Source organism: Theropithecus gelada, chromosome 10 (assembly GCF_003255815.1).
Source record: "Theropithecus gelada isolate Dixy chromosome 10, Tgel_1.0, whole genome shotgun sequence".
Lineage (NCBI taxonomy): Eukaryota > Metazoa > Chordata > Mammalia > Primates > Cercopithecidae > Theropithecus > Theropithecus gelada.
The window spans coordinates 66149152-66164791 of record NC_037678.1 but is presented as its reverse complement, the minus strand read 5'-3'; the positions used below and the strand labels follow the sequence as shown (position 1 = coordinate 66164791).

Here is a 15640-nt window from a genome sequence, read left to right as displayed (position 1 = left end):
GTTGGTTTTGCAATTAAATTCAAGTGAGTAGGTAATTTTGCACATATAGAATTAGTAAGTAGGATTAGCTGTATAGGAAGCACTGCTCAGGCCTGGCCATGGTCAGCACTCAGTAAGCTCAGCTGTTAGCATCAGAATCATTACCGATGGGAGTGCATCCTGGCTTCTGGACCAGGCACAAGGACAGAGCTAGCTCCCTGAGCTTTGTGGCTTTGTCTTCACCAGCCTGACACCTTTTTAACTTCTTGGCTTCTGTGGATGTTGGGGTCTGAGGTAGATGCGGATCCTGGAGGCCCTGAATGCCCCCACTGAAGGGTTGGTTTGTTCCAAGTCTACAAACTGTTGAATGGTTTCAAACAGTGACATGATTGGATTCCTCAAATGGCTGGGGTGGAAGGAGGGACAGGAGGTCGGAAGGCCAGAGGGCATCTGTGGTAGTCTCAGGGAAGCTGGCTCCAGATCAGGGGGAGAAGATAAGGATGGGAGGGGCCTGGCTGTGAGGGGCGGAGGAGGATCTCCAGAAGGACTTGGGGAGGATGCTGCTGTGAGAGGGGCTACCAGTCCCTCTTGCTGGAGTTTGAAAGTAAAGTTTGATGTTGCTAATTCTTTTTTTTTTTTTTTGAGATGGAGTCTTGCTCTGTCACCCAGGCTGGAGTGCAGTGGCGCAATCCTAGCTCACTGCAACCTTCGCCTCCTGGGTTCAAGCAGTTCTCTTGCCTCAGCCTCCCTAGTAGCTGGAATTACAGGTCTGCACCACCATGCCTGACTGTTTTTTGTATTTTTAGTAGAGACGGGGTTACCCCATGTTGGCCAGGCTGGTCTCGACTTCCTGACCTCAGATGATCCACCCACCTCGGCCTTCCCAGACGCTGGGATTACAGGCATGAGCCCGTGCCCGGCCAGTGTTGCTAATTCTTAAGGCACAGTGAGGGAGGTGGCTCTCAGACTGAAACAGTGGGAAAGGAGAGGGTCACATGGACTGTCAACAGAGAAGTGACTTTGAGAAGGCAATCTGTCCCTGATCCTGACCTAGCTGCTTGGAATTCTCTTCCCAGCTGCTTCTGCCTTGGGCTGAAGAAACAGAGGAAAGGAGGGAGGGATTTGAGGCTGGGTGGGTGGGAGTCTTTGAGCTCTGTTTTTATTGTAGCACACAGATGAGTTGCCCAATTTAGCTGTGTGGTTTGACAAGTTACTTGCTGGCTGGGAGAGGGAGTGGGATCTTACCAGCCCTCAGCCCTCCCACTAATGAGCCTTTTCCCTAGCTTGGCAGTACCAGCAAAGGGAGTTAAGGAAGTCTGCCTGTCTCTGGGGTCAGCTTCATCCATTCATGGGGGCCTTGAGCCTGGCCCCACTGCCTTTGCTGTAAAGCCTGAGCCATGGCTTCCAGGTTGTCTGTGGCCCCATGGCATCTGTTCCTCTTGAGGAGTTCAGACCACCTCTTCTTTGCCCCCTCATCACCTGGGAGCCAGCAGGCATGAGGCGTGTGTTAGGCCTCAGGACCAAGTTCAGCCTGGCCTCCAAAGACACATGCAGGGGACCAGCTTCTTGGGGTTGCTATGTCCTCCACATCCCTCAGGAAATGGAGTCACAGCCACTCCTGAGTATTTGGCCATCTTATAACCTTTACAATAAAAAACAAAATGCAGGCCGGGCACGGTGGCTCACGCCTGTAATCCCAGCACTTTGGGAGGCCAAGGCGGGTGGATCACGAGGTCAGAAGTTCAAGACCAGCCTGACCAATATGGTGAAACCCTGTCTCTACTAAAAAATACAAAAATTAGCCAGGCGTGGTGGTGCACGCCTGTAATCCCAGCTACTCAGGAGGCTGAAGCAGGAGAATTGCTTAAACCTGGGAGGTGGAGGGTGCAGTGAGCCGAGATCGCGCCACTGTGCTCCAGCCTGGGTAACAGAACAAGACTCCGTCTCAAAAAAAAAAATGCAGAAACAAATTCATTCTGACCTGGTAAATACAGTTTGGAGGATAAAATCTTGGAGTAGAAGACAGAAATAATGAGATAAGGAAGCTTCTCTAGAAAAAGCAGAAGACTTAGGTGCTGGGAGGCAGAGAGGCTGGACTAGATATCTGGGGCTGGGAGCAGGCTGCATAGAGGATGCATCGTACAACTGGCTTGTGTCTGGGCTGTGGCATGAGGGACCTGCATGGCTGAGAGGGGGTTGGGAGAGGCAAGCATGCAGCCCCCACGGGGATGGGTGGTTTCGTGTGCTGTGGTTTAGGGGTTGGCAGGATGACAGGAAGCATGGAGGACAGGGGAAGGGGGCTCCAGCAGAAACCGATGCCCATGTAAAGGCTTGGACACACGGAGGTGTGCTGTGTTTGGGAATGGTGCACTGTGCATTTGGTTGTCTGAAGCTGGAAGGGGGTGGTATGCTTAGGGGGTGGGAGGGGCATGAGATGAAGCTGCCGAGATGGATGGGCAGGGACCAAGCAGAAAGGGCTCAGGTTTGGGAGGGGCCCTAGAACCTTGGATACTAAAGTGTTGGGAGCCTTTGCCGTATGGCCAAATAATCTGGGTTTTTTGCAACTAAGAGTTTTTGCAGTGATAATGAGGTTTATTTTCTCTTTCAACAAATTATTGAGAGCCTTTGTGCTTGAGGCATAACCCCAGTCCTAGCATGTGGCATGATTTGGCAGGACAGAGTTCCCTTAATTGCCCCAGGCCTGTAGCTGTCAGGTGACTCCTCCAAGCCCATGGACTGATGTGGTCAGTGCTCTGATGGAGATTCCCAGGTGGAAAAAGAGAGGGCAGTCAGGGGAGGCTCTCAGAGGAAGAAATTCTGAAACTTGTGAGTAGCTGAGGGAAGCCTTCCAGGCAGAAGAATAGTATGTGTGAAGGCCCCAGCAGGGGAGGAAGTGGCCGGGGTGAGGTATTGGAAGAGGTGGGGGCGAGGTATTTCCTCACTATATTTCCTGCATTCACACACTTGAAATGAGAGCTCTCCTGTACAAGGTTAGGTCCCATCTCCCTGCTCCAGGGGGGCAATACTCAGAGCAGAGGGGTGCCTGCCCCCCAGGGAGCCCCTGAAGCCCCCAAATCTTGTATGCTAGTCAACACCACTTATCTTACTGTGGCCTCAGGAGACATAGGGGATCCAAGATAAGCTCACTTTCCTCTTATCGAATCAGGCCTGGACTTGCTTTCTGGCTGGGTCACCTTTCCCTCTGATAACTGGCTGCCTAGGCCAGAGCTCAGGGCTTCTGAGGGTGCTTAGTAGAACTGTGGGCCTAGCAGCTCTGAGAGTGAGGCTGGAGGGTTAATCCTTTGTCCAGACCCTGGCTGTGGGCAGTCCTGTTGTCTTCCATTGGGAAGAAGGTGTGCCTCTTCCCCACCAGACCCCCGTGAATGCTGCATGCACACTCTTCATGGACAGTGTCATCCCTACCCCACAGATGGGAACAAGGACTCTGGTGTCGCACAGCCTAAGCTAGGCTTAATGCCCAGTTCTTGTTCCCCCATACTAACTGCTGCCCTCCTAAGGGAGATATATACCCCTTTAAACATTTTGAGCAAATTGAGGTTGGCTTCAGTTTTCTGATCTAGGGCAAAAAAACCCATTTGTTTGGGACTTTAGGCCACACAAATCCATTCCTTTCCTGAAATCCTCAATGAGTTAGTCTTTTCTCTGCTGGGCACTGGTGGCCGTAGATTTCAAGAACTGCTCTAAATGAACGTCCAGGTCTTAGGGGAAATTGTTCCTGGGCCAGTCAGAGAACCAGCCCAGACTCCCTGCCAGTGGCTGGGGAGCAGTAGAAATTTGGCTTGCCCCCATCCCCACCCTGTCCACAGGCCCAGTTGCCTCTGTACCAGAAATGAGGAGTCATGCCAAGCCTAGGCCTGGCCCAGCCTTAGCTTCTGCAATGCAACCTACGTAATCATGCCCTTTTTACAAGGAGGAAACTGGGGCCATACAACAGGTCAGTGACAGAGCTGGGACCTGAACTCAGGCTAGTCTGGTTCCACACTGCCCCCTGGCTTCTGGACCCTTACCACCACCAAAATGATTCAAATTAGAGAATTTCAGGCATCCGTGGAGAGGGCATTCACAGAGGGGATCTTCCCTGCAGTCACAGTGATGGGAGGCTCCACACCTGTCCTTGAGGGAGAGGATGAATGGGACAGTGCTTTGAGTTTGTCAAGGGCTGTGTGAAGACAGTATGCTGTGACCCAGTGAGAATCCCTCCCACCCTGGCTTCTGGAACAGATGAGAGTACTGAGAAGTCCAGAGGGCAAGCAGGAGCCTGGAAGCCAGGCCTCAGCCTCAGTCAAGGCCCTTTCTACTCCCACAGTCAGATTTTGGTTTGGTGTACCACTGCAGACTGGTCCCAGGGCCCAGCAGGATACTGTAGGGGTATGGTGATGAGTGAAGGCGCCAAACACCTGCAGCCCAGCCCAGCGAGGAGGGGCCCAAGGCCTGGAGAGCAGAGTGAGGTGGCTGTGCCATGGAGCAGATGCGGCTGCTGCTTACTCCTGCAATCTGAGCAAGTTGTCAAACCTTCCTGAGCTTCACGCCCCACCTGCAAAGTGGGCATAATCATGATCTCTACCTCACAGGCACTGAGGCTTACATTACAAAGCCGCAAAGCTGCTGAGCACAGCTTAGTAAATGACCCAGCTTTTGGCCTGCAGCCTGTGCCTTGTGGCCAGCTGAACGCAGGCGCTCCTCTTCGCTGAGCAGGCCTGTCCCCCCTCTCGCAGGATGTTGTGTTAGAGGGCCATACTCCTTTTGACCTGAGTCCTACCTCCTGCCTCCCTGCTGCCTTTCTTCTGGCCCAGAGAGGTGGCTGTCCTTCTGCCTGCACACTGCTGTTTGGTTGGTAACCAGAGATGCAGGTGTCTGTCTGGGGGATCCCTGAGTTTTCTCAAGGCCTGAGCAGGACTGGGACATTTCGAACAGATGAGTAGGAAGTGAGTGCTCTTGGCTTGGAACTCAGAGCACTTTGTCCGCCTCTGGACTAGGTTGGGCACAAGGCACAGCATCCAGTTCCCTGGGCTTAACATCGTGGCATGTGTTACTTTCAAAGAACTCACTGCAGAGCTGTTTCTCTGCGGATGAGGGCTCCTGGCTTTCCTGGAATCCAGTACAAGGCCTTGGTTCCATAGATGTCTATTGGATGAACAGATGGATTATTTTAAATTAAATTTGTAGGCCGGGCGCCGTGGCTCAAGCCTGTAATCCCAGCACTTTGGGAGGCCGAGACGGGCGGATCATGAGATCAGGAGAGCGAGACCATCCTGGCTAACACGGTGAAACCCCGTCTCTACTAAAAAATACAAAAAACTAGCCGGGCGAGGTGGCGGGCGCCTGTAGTCCCAGCTACTCAGGAGGCTGAGGCAGGAGAATGGCATAAACCCAGGAGGCGGAGCTTGCAGTGAGCTGAGATCTGGTCACTGCACTCCAGCCTGGGTGGCAGAACGAGACTCCATCTCAAAAAAAAAATTAAATTTTTAATTTTTAGACAATTGTAGATTCACATGCAGTTGTAAAAATAATACAAAGGGGTTCTTCTTACCCTTTACTCAATTTCCCTCAATAGTAAGATCTTGCAAAACTGTAATACATTCTCACATCCAGAATGTCAACAGATATAATCCACCCACCTTATTCAGATTTCCCCAGTTCCACTTGTGTTCACTTGTGTGTGTGTTAGTGCTGTGCAATTTTATCACATGCATGCATTCATGTAACCATCCCCACACTCGATACAGAACTATTCTATCACTTCATACAAGGGTCCCTCTTGTTACCCTTTTATAGCCACACCTGCTTCCCTCCTGCCCTCCCCTTCACCCTCTCCCTAGTGACCTCCTCTGCCCTAGCCCCTAGCAACTACTAATCTGTTCTCTATAATTAGGTCACTTCAAGAATGTTATAGGCCAGGCACAGTGGCTCACACCTATAATCCCAGCATTTTGGGAGACTGAGGCAGGAGGATCCCTTGAGTCCAGGAATTTGAGACTAACCTGGGCAACATAGTGAGACCCCATCTCTACCAAAACTTTTTTTTTTTTTGAGACGTAGTTTCGCTCTTATTGCCTAGGCTGGAGTACAATGGCATGATCTCGGCTCACTGCAACTTCTGCCTCAGTCTCCCGAGTAGCTGGGATTACAGGTGTGCACCACCATGCCTAGCTGCATGTTTAGTTTTATAAGAAAATGCCAATGTGTTTTCCATGACAGTAGTATCACTGTTTCTCCACATTCTCAATAACATTTGATGTTGTCACTTTTTAGCCATTCTGATAGGTTATGTGATAGTATCTCATAGTGGCAGATGGGTGGTTTCTGCAGTCGTCTGTCCACAGCTCCTATGATACTGGGCCTTGTTTTTTGAGTTTCTTCTGGGTTGTCACCATCACCGTGATTGTAGCCCCTTGACGTCAGGGCTTATCTGGCTCGTGGGCCCAGACCAGGGTAGGGGCTTGTTTCAGTTCTCACAGGGCAACAGGCAGCTGGAGTTAAGGTGCTGAGAAAGGCACTAGATCTAACCTCACTCTCCTAGCAGGTAGCTACTGTTGGAAAAGCAGTTTCTATTGCCAACAGAGTTCATCGTCTGAGAAGCAAGCAGTGGGCCTTTGGTGTTTTGGGCCCCTGCTGTGGGTCAGCCCCTGGCTGGAATCGGGGTGAGATTCAGAGATGGCTCAGGTTCCTACCCATGGCAGGGCCTGGCTCTGGGAATCTCAGTGGGGAACAGGGAGGCAGACCAGTGTACAGGGTTTCCCATAAGGAGGAAGAGGTGGGGCAGGAATGGCAAGACAGGGGAGGGGGTTAGCTGGACCCTGAAGGGGGTGTGTGTGTGTGTGTGTGTGTGTGTGTGTGTGTGTGTGTGTGTGTTTTGAGATGGAGTTTCGCTCTTGTTCCCCAGGCTAGAGTGCAATGATGCAACCTCGGCTCACTGCAACCTTCGCCTCCTGGGTTCAAGCAGTTCTCCTGCCTCAGCCTTCCGAGTAGCTGGAATTACAGGCATGTGCCACCACGCCCAGCTAATTTTCTATATTTAGTAGAGACGGGGTTTCTCTCTGCTGGTCAGGCTGGTCTCAAACTACTGACCTCAGGTGATCTGCCCGCTTCGACCTCCCAAAGTGCTGGGATTACAGGCGTGAGGCACCGTGCCCGGCCGAATGTGTTCATTTTTGACCAGATGGAGAGGGGCATCCAAGCAGAGGGAATAAGGGAGAGGGAAGGTGGTGTGGAAGGAAAAGACCAGGGGAGCACTGAGTCTCTCAGTGACCTTGAAGATAGCAAGGTTAACCATTCCTTAGCTGTTTTGACATCTCAGTTGTCACCACCTCCCCACGACACGGGTCAGGGTCTGTCAGAGCCTTGTGGCCCCACGCACTTCACCTAGCACATGCCCCTGCTGGATAATAAGGTTTGTGTGTGACTGACGTGGGGGATATCTTTGGCCAGTGGTGGCATCCCCTCAAGACTTTCTCTCGAATGAGGGTGGGTAGGGCCTGTGTGTGTCTGTCTTGGTCGTTGCTATCTTGACCCTCATTCTCCCTGCTCCAGAAATCCTTGTGGACAGAATGGCTAAGGCCAGAGCTAGGGCCAAGTCAGGCAGGGCTTCTGCACTGGAAGGGGCTTGAGAGGGTTGGGGGCTTCACCATCTCACCTCTCCCCCGCCCTTCTCTCATCCATCTGCAGGTTCATCATGCCTAGTGGCGTATAAGAAGACCCCGCCACCGGTCCCTCCACGCACCACTTCAAAGCCGTTCATCTCAGTCACAGTCCAGAGCAGTACTGAGTCTGCCCAGGACACCTACCTGGACAGCCAGGACCACAAGAGTGAGGTGACTAGCCAGTCGGGCCTGAGCAACTCATCAGACAGCCTGGACAGCAGTACCCGACCGCCCAGCGTGACACGCGGTGGAGTCGCCCCAGCCCCTGAAGCCCCAGAGCCACCCCCAAAACATGCATCTCTGAAAAGTGAACAAGGGACGCTGACCAGCTCTGAGTCCCACCCCGAGGCCGCCCCCAAAAGGAAACTGTCATCAATAGGAATACAAGTAGGGGCTCCTTTTGCACTGTGTGTCCTCAGCCCACTCCGTGCACCTGCCTGCGTGTAATTACATCTGGTGGAGGCCCACTAGGTCTCCTGGGAAAAGGTGGTTTGTCTCTCTATTTTGGGGGATCAGCCCCAAGTGGGCAAACCGAATTCCACCCATAGCCACGCCTCACTGGTGTCTGCCCACACGTGCCGCTGGTCAGCAGCCGCGGGCATGTGTTTCTGCTTCTCCAGTGGGTTGTCCCAGTGAATGTAGTTACACTCAGCCAGCCATCTCCTGTCCACTGTTTGTCCACTGTCTGTCTGTCCACTCCACCCTTTGCCCTGCCAGCTGGCCCGTGGGAGGCGGGACTGGCCTAACAGTTCTCTAATCCAAGGTCAGCTCGGGTGCGGAGGCCATAGCCCCGCTTGGCGGCAGGAGCAGCATGGAGCATAGACGCTGATGGGCCAGGGGCCCAGGACCCAGGGCCCTTGAGCCATGGGGGTTGCTCGAGGGGAACTTTGCCCAGAGCCCTCTCGGGCCTTGGGGACAGGTAGGTGGCTTGAGGGACCAGGCTCATGTCATTGAGAAAGGTGATACCGGTCTCAATGCCTCCCTCCATGGGATAGGGTCCAGGCGATGATTCCTCCAGGGCTAGGTGGCCAAAGTCAGCAGGCCCTCCATAGTCATGGCACACAGCAGGGCAGGTGTGCCAGCTTCCCCTCCACTGCTTCATTGCACTCCTGCATGCACCCGATATCAATAATCTGTCTTGTTTGCTGAGCTGGGGAAACTTGGGCCCTGCCTCGTAGTTTTTAAGAGTTTGTCTAAATCCAGATTGAGTGGACTCTCCCTGCCCTGGCTGGACCTGCAGACCAAACTAGGGCACATTCAGAGCTGTGAGGAAGGGGCAGCTACAGTGGGTGAGGGTGAGCAGGGAGACAGGCCCCCTCCAAGCCCAGGGGGTGAGTCAGGGAGGACGAGGCGTTGTGTGTTGTGGCACAGGCTGCAGGGGACTCCTCCAGCCACCCCTGAGCAATTGGATGTGGCCCAGCTGATAACAAAGCACTGAAATGCAGGAGCGTGGGACACAAACTGGAGCTTGAATGGAACAGAGAAGGCTTACTGAGCAATTTCTTGCAGTTGCCTGGACTTGTTTCCTCCAAGAGGCAGCTCTAGGCTTCTGCTTCCCCACATACAAACAGGGAGAGAGTTGGCCAGGAGACTCTGCTGTCTGTTTTCTGGGCTTCTTAGGTGTCCAGACCCTGCCCTGCAGGTGGGATTCTCAGAAACACAGAGAGTAGCCTGATCTTTGACCCTTGGTCCTGACCACCCATATCTTTGGGCAGCCCCACCCTCTTTTTGGCCAAACCAGATGCTTTTATCTTCCCGGAAAGCCTAAGAGTTAGGACTACCCTTGATTCCTTTCACCCAGAAAATGGCACTGGGATAAGGACTCTCTTAGGCCTGTCCTGGGCATCCTTTCCCTGGATTCACCCCAGCCCCATTCTTGCTCTCACTGCAGCTCCTTGGAGATCCAGTGATGCTGCATTCCTTGAGCCGGCTTTTGCCGAGGGGAAATGTGGCTGCATCCCTGTCCCAGAAAGCTTCCCTGGCCCCTACTTCTCTCCACAAGGCCAAGAGACTGAAGAGTCCCCAGTTTCTGAGGATGCCCTGAACCCTTTGGTGCCTCATGCCCTAGGCTGAGTGTGGGTTCTCCCTCATTCTTGAGTGATGATAGGAAGGCTGGCCTGGCTGCCCTGTGGCCCAGCACCTTTGTCCCGGAGAAGAAAGGCAGGCGCGGGGCATCACTGTTGTCCTGTTCCTTCCACTTCACAGGAATGGAGGGAGTGACAGCTTTCCACTTGGCCCTGACCCCAGTCCTTCCTACTGCTCCCCAGGGCTACCCAGTGCTAAAGGTAACCTCAGCCAAGTATGAATAATGCCCAGGGACTTCAGTGGCTCCTGTCTGGGTGGCAGTTTCTGAATCTAGAACTGCTGTCCAGGGTTTGCCCTTAGTGCAGGCACCTCTGGCCTGCCCTCCAGGCTTCCACCACAGGGTTTGGGGAGTGATCTTTGCCTCAAGACAGCCGCCAGCTTCAACTACACCAGATAACGGCTGTGGCTTTGTGTGTGTGTGTGTTTTCTTTCTCTTTCGTCGTCCTTTTTTTTTCTCTCTGATGCGTGTGAAGGAGAGGACTAGAAGGAACGGTTCCCACCTCTCGGAGGACAACGGACCCAAAGCGATCGATGTGATGGCACCCTCCTCAGAGTAGGGAAAGCCAGTCATCTCCACCCCATCCCACCTCCCATCCACCTGCCCGCCCGCCTCCACGCGAATGAGCAGTGCCCGGCTTAACCTGGTCCGGCCTCGGGCCCACGTGCAGTGTCCGCATGCCTCGTGTCTGTCTGTCCACACGTCCATTTGCGTCGTCCCACTAATGTGAATTTCAGCAGCAAGTGTGGTGTTTGTTTTTTATTTTTGTCTTTGTCTCCGTGCCGTTGCTGTCGTTGTCCTTCAATAAGGTTGACTGCATTCAGCCAGTGCCAAAAGAGGAGCCCAGTCCCGCTACCAAATTCCAGTCCATCGGGGTTCAGGTAGAGGACGACTGGCGGTAAGTCGGACAGAGGTGGCGGCTGCTTCTCCCCTCTCCTCTCCCTCCCTCCGCTCTCACCTCTCCTGCTCTCCCTAACCCACTTCTCCTTGCTGGATTTCTAATAACCAAGCTGGGTTTGGGTTGCGGGTGGTGGCCCAGGCATGGGAGGCTGGGCAGGGGCGGGTGGGTGGACAGATGAGCACTTGCTCTGTGAGACCAGTCACCCACGGGGGCCACGGCTGGGCCGGGACATGGCCTCAGCTGCCCTGATGCTGGTGGTCTTCCTGGCCCCACTGCAGTAAACAGGCAACCTTATGACCTTGTCCTCGTGTGTGTGTGCGTGTGGGCTTGGGCGGGATGGGGCAAGGGCTGAGCCAAGAATGAGATGGGGGCTGTGGGACCCGCTTCAGGCGCATGGTGAGCAGATGATGCATCCGTTTCTCTGTCTCCCGTGTGTCCGGGTCAAGGCGGCCTCTGGTCTCTGGCCCTCTTGGTGACTCACTCCTTCCTGTCCCCACCCCATCCACCCCCTACCCACAGAAGCAGCGTCCCCTCTCACAGTATGTCCTCCCGACGGGACACAGACTCGGATACCCAGGATGCCAATGACTCAAGCTGTAAGTCATCTGAGAGGAGCCTCCCGGACTGTACCCCTCACCCCAACTCCATCAGCATCGATGCCGGTCCCCGGCAGGCCCCCAAGATTGCCCAGATCAAGCGCAACCTCTCCTATGGAGACAACAGCGACCCTGCCCTAGAGGCGTCCTCGCTGCCCCCACCCGACCCCTGGCTTGAGACCTCCTCCAGCTCCCCAGCAGAGCCAGCACAGCCAGGGGCGTGCCGCCGAGACGGCTACTGGTTCCTAAAGCTACTGCAGGCAGAAACGGAGCGACTAGAAGGCTGGTGCTGCCAGATGGACAAGGAGACCAAAGAGAACAACCTCTCTGAAGAAGGTGGGTGCCACACGGATGGTCCTTGGGCAAGGGTAGAAGGTGTTCGCAGCTGGTTCTCCAGCTGGTGGCCGGCAGCTTCCGAACTTCTGAGGGGGGAGGGTCTCTTAGGTTCTCTTCTTGGGCTAGTTTTTGAGCTCCTCCTTACTTTCTTCGCATTCTTCCGTCCATCCACCTATTGAACCAAACCTCTTTTCAGAAAGGGTTGCTGGTGATAGCTGCTTGTTGTGCAGGCTGTGAGGTCACCCACACCTGAGTTTGAATCCTAGCTCCTCCCTTAGTAGTGAAGTAACCTTGGTCAGGTTACTCTGAGCCCCCATTTCCTCATCTGTAAAATGGATTTAATCCTCTGCTCACTATGTGAGCATGTTGTAAGGGTTGAATGTGGTCGTGCATGTAAAGGGCCTGACACAGAGAAAAGTGGGAGCCTAATTATGACTTCAAGAACTTCCTTTTTTTTTTTTTTTGAAATGGAGTCTCGCTCTTGTCACCCAGGCTGGAGTGCAGTGCCACGATCTCAGCTCACTGCAACCTCTGCCTCCCAAGTTCAAGCAGTTCTCCTGCCTCAGCCTCCTGAGTAGCTGGGACTACAGGCACGTGTCACCACACCTGGCTGACTTGTATTTTTAGTAGAGACGGGGTTTCACCATGTTGGCCAGGCTGGTCTTGAACTCTTGATCTCAGGTGATCCACCCGCCTCTGCCTCCCAGAGTGCTGGGATTACAGGCGTGAGCCACCACACTCAGCCAACAGCTTCTTCCTGAGTGCTTCCTGTGTGCCAAGTACCAGGGATCCAACTGGGTCTCAACAGGGCGTGAAGAAGTTATGCTTTTATTTCCCACTTACGTTTCTACCTATATCATGCCAATTTCCAAAAATTCCTTTGAGAAGTTAGTTCAAGAAAGTGCTAGACATGTGTAGGGAACCTAGATTCAAAGGTGGTTGAAGGGGGATTGGGTGGTGGAAGGGAGGTCCTGGGCAGCTTCAGGCTGTTGACCTGCACCCACCTGGTTCACCTGAGGTTCTGGTTCCCACTGAGCTACTCCTCCACACTCAGGAAGGACAGGTCTTCAGAGTGTCCAAATGGTGTTGACCCACATCCCATACATGATGGAGGGGCCCTGAGGACAGCAGCCTTTGATGATGCAGAAGGCTCATCAGAGTCATTGTTTTCACTGTCCTCTAGGCCAATTCCCAGCTTTGATGTCACACCCACTAGTGCAGGGGAAGTGTTGTGAGGAAAGTACCTAGTAACTTTTTACAAGAAAATTATTTTAAAAAATCAAAACAGAGACAGGGATCAGAGAGCATTAAAAGTCTTCTAAGAGAAGGCCGGGCGCGTTAGCTCACGCCTGTAATCCCAGCACTTCGGGAGGCTGAGGCAGGCGGATCACGAGGTCAGGAGGTCGGAGACCATCCTGGCTAACATGTGAAACCCCATCTCGACTAAAAATACAAAAAATTAGCCGGGCGTGGTGGCGGGTGCCTGTAGTCCCAGCTACTTGGGAGGCTAAGGCAGGAGAATGGCGTGAACCTGAGTGACAGAGTTTGCAGTGAGCCTAGATCGGACCACTGCACTCCAGCCTGGGCCACAGAGCGAGACTCTATCTCAAAAAAAAAAAAAAAAAGTCTTCTAAGAGAAAATATCCAGCCCACCGCCCTACCTTTAGTTTTTACTAGCTATATATTCTGGTATTTGCCTTCATGTATGTTTTTTAAAATGTGACTGATTACCTTATATTTCCTCTTTAAAATTAATCATTTCTATTAATTTCCTGTTACCATAGGCATAGATGAGTGTTTAGCTCTCACACAACCTCTATCTCCCTTTCCCCCACCCTCTGTATACATCACACTTTATGGTTAAATAGTAATCAGTGTTTCTGTTTACTGAGTGTGTAAAATTGTTTATTGCAGAACTTAACAGTATATTATTATTGCATTTTCTTCTTTTTACATTTTGTTTTTCCTAAAACAGTTTGTCCTGTTGCCACATTTTAAAAAATACGCTCCATTTGCTAAATTAAAAAAAAATTTTAAGAGACATGGCCTCACTGTGTCATCCAGGTTGGAAGTGCAGTGGCATAAGCATAGCTCACTGCAGCCTCAAACTCCTGGGCCGAAGTAATCCTCTCGCCTCAGCTTCCTGAGTAGCAAGGGTCTACCACAGAGTGCCACCATGCTCAGCTAATTTTTTAAATTTTTTTATAGGGACAAGGTCTCCCTGTGTTGCCTAGGCTGGTCTCAAACTCCTGGGCTCAGGTCATCCTCCTGGGTTGGCGTCCCACAGTGCTGGGATTATAGGCATGAGCCACTGCAGCCAGCCTACAAAACTTTTTTTTGTTTGTTTTTTGAGATGGAGTCTTGCTCTGTCGCCCAGGCTGGAGTGCAGTGGCATGATCTCTGCTCACTGCAAGCTCCACCCACTGGGTTCACGCCATTCTCTTGCCTCAGCCTCCTGAGTAGCGGGGCCTACAGGCACCCGCCACCGCGCCTGGCTAATTTTTTGTATTTTTAGTAGAGACAGGGTTTCACTGTGTTAGCCAGGATGGTCTCGATCTCCTGACCTTGTGATCCGCCCACCTCGGCCTCCCAAAGTGCTGGGATTACAGGCGTGAGCCACCGCGCCTGGCCAAAACTTTTTTTTTTTTAAAAGAAAAATTAGCTGGTCATGGTGGCACATGCCTGCAGTCCTCGCTAGTCTGGAGGCTAAGGCAGGAGGAACACTTGAGTCCGGGAGTTTGAGGCTGTGGTGAGCTATGATTGAGCCCTGCATTCCAGCCTGGGCAACAGAATGAGATCTTGTCTCAAAAAAAAAAAAAAAAAAAAAGGTGCCGGGCATGGTGGCTCATGCCTGTAATCCCAGTGCTTTGAGAGGCTAAGGTGGGCAGATCACTTGAGCCCAGGAGTTTAAGAACAGCCTGGGAAGCATAGTGAGACCTTATATCTACAGAACATTTTTAAAAACTTACCCAGGTGTGGTGGTGGCCACCTGCAGTCCCGGCTACTCAAGAGGCTGAGGTAGGAGGATTGCTTGAGCCCTGGAGGTTGAGGCTACAGTGAGCTGTGGCACCACTGCACTCCAGCTTGGGTGACAGAACGTGACCCTGTCTAAAAAAATAATAATATATTTATACATAAATACAATTTGTATATTTCTATGCAAATATAAAAATGATATGAAGTTAAAAATAATTTTCCCTCAGAATCTTAAAGACTCCATCTTTTTTTATTATTTTTTTGAGACAGAGTCTCGCTCTGTTGCCCAGGCTGGAGTGCAGTAGTGTGATCTCAGCTCACTGCAACCTCCACCTCCTGGGTTCAAGTGATTCTCCTGCCTCAGCCTCCCGAGTAGCTGGGATTACAGGTGTGCACCACCATGCCTGGCTAATTTTTTGTATTTTTAGTAGAGATGGGGTTTCACCATGTTGGCCAGGCTGGTCTCGAACTCCTGACCTCAGATAATCCGCCTGGCTCGGCCTCCCAGAATGCTGAGATTACAGCTGTGAGCCACTGTGCCTGGCCACCTTGTATTAATTTTTAAAAGTAATTTTCTCACTTCTATTTGTTCTGTTGTCTGGCTCTGGAATTTCTGTCAGTCAGTTGCTGTACCTGCTGGGTGGATCCTCAGGCTCTCACCTTTTCTTCCTCATGTCTTTTTGTTGGACTTTCTGGAAGGTTTTCTTTTTCTTTTCTCTTTTTCTTCTGCCCTATAATGGCTTTACTGAGATATAATTCACATACCTCAGCCGGGCGCGGTGGCTCAAGCCTGTAATCCCAGTACTTTGGGAGGCCGAGATGGGCGGATCACGAGGTCAGGAGATCGAGACCATCCTGGCTAACACGGTGAAACCCCGTCTCTACTACAAAATACAAAAAAACTAGCCGGGCGAGGTGGCGGGCGCCTGTGGTCCCAGCTACTCGGGAGGCTGAGGCAGGAGAATGGCGTGAACCCGGGAGGCGGAGCTTGCAGTGAGCTGAGATCCGGTCACTGCACTCCAACCTGGGCGACAGAGCGAGACTCCATCTCAAAAAAAAAAAAAAAATTCACATACCTCAAAATTCACCCTTTTTTTTTTTTTTTTTT

The 15640-nt window shown here is 52.3% G+C and overlaps 1 protein-coding gene across 3 annotated transcripts in view; it reads left to right on the top strand.

Annotated features, from left to right (window-relative positions):
* Positions 1-15640, top strand: part of DLGAP4 (DLG associated protein 4) — a 232043-nt gene that overhangs the window by 183946 nt on the left and 32457 nt on the right. For 2 of the 3 annotated variants that reach the window (XM_025398735.1, XM_025398733.1), the window contains 3 exons: positions 7666-8027; positions 10533-10621; positions 11144-11556. In XM_025398735.1, coding sequence (XP_025254520.1) covers positions 7666-8027; positions 10533-10621; positions 11144-11556 — 864 coding nt within the window. Of the gene's footprint in view, positions 1-7665; positions 8028-10198; positions 10279-10532; positions 10622-11143; positions 11557-15640 lie in introns of all 3 variants that reach the window. The other variant, XM_025398734.1, reaches the window with a different exon arrangement.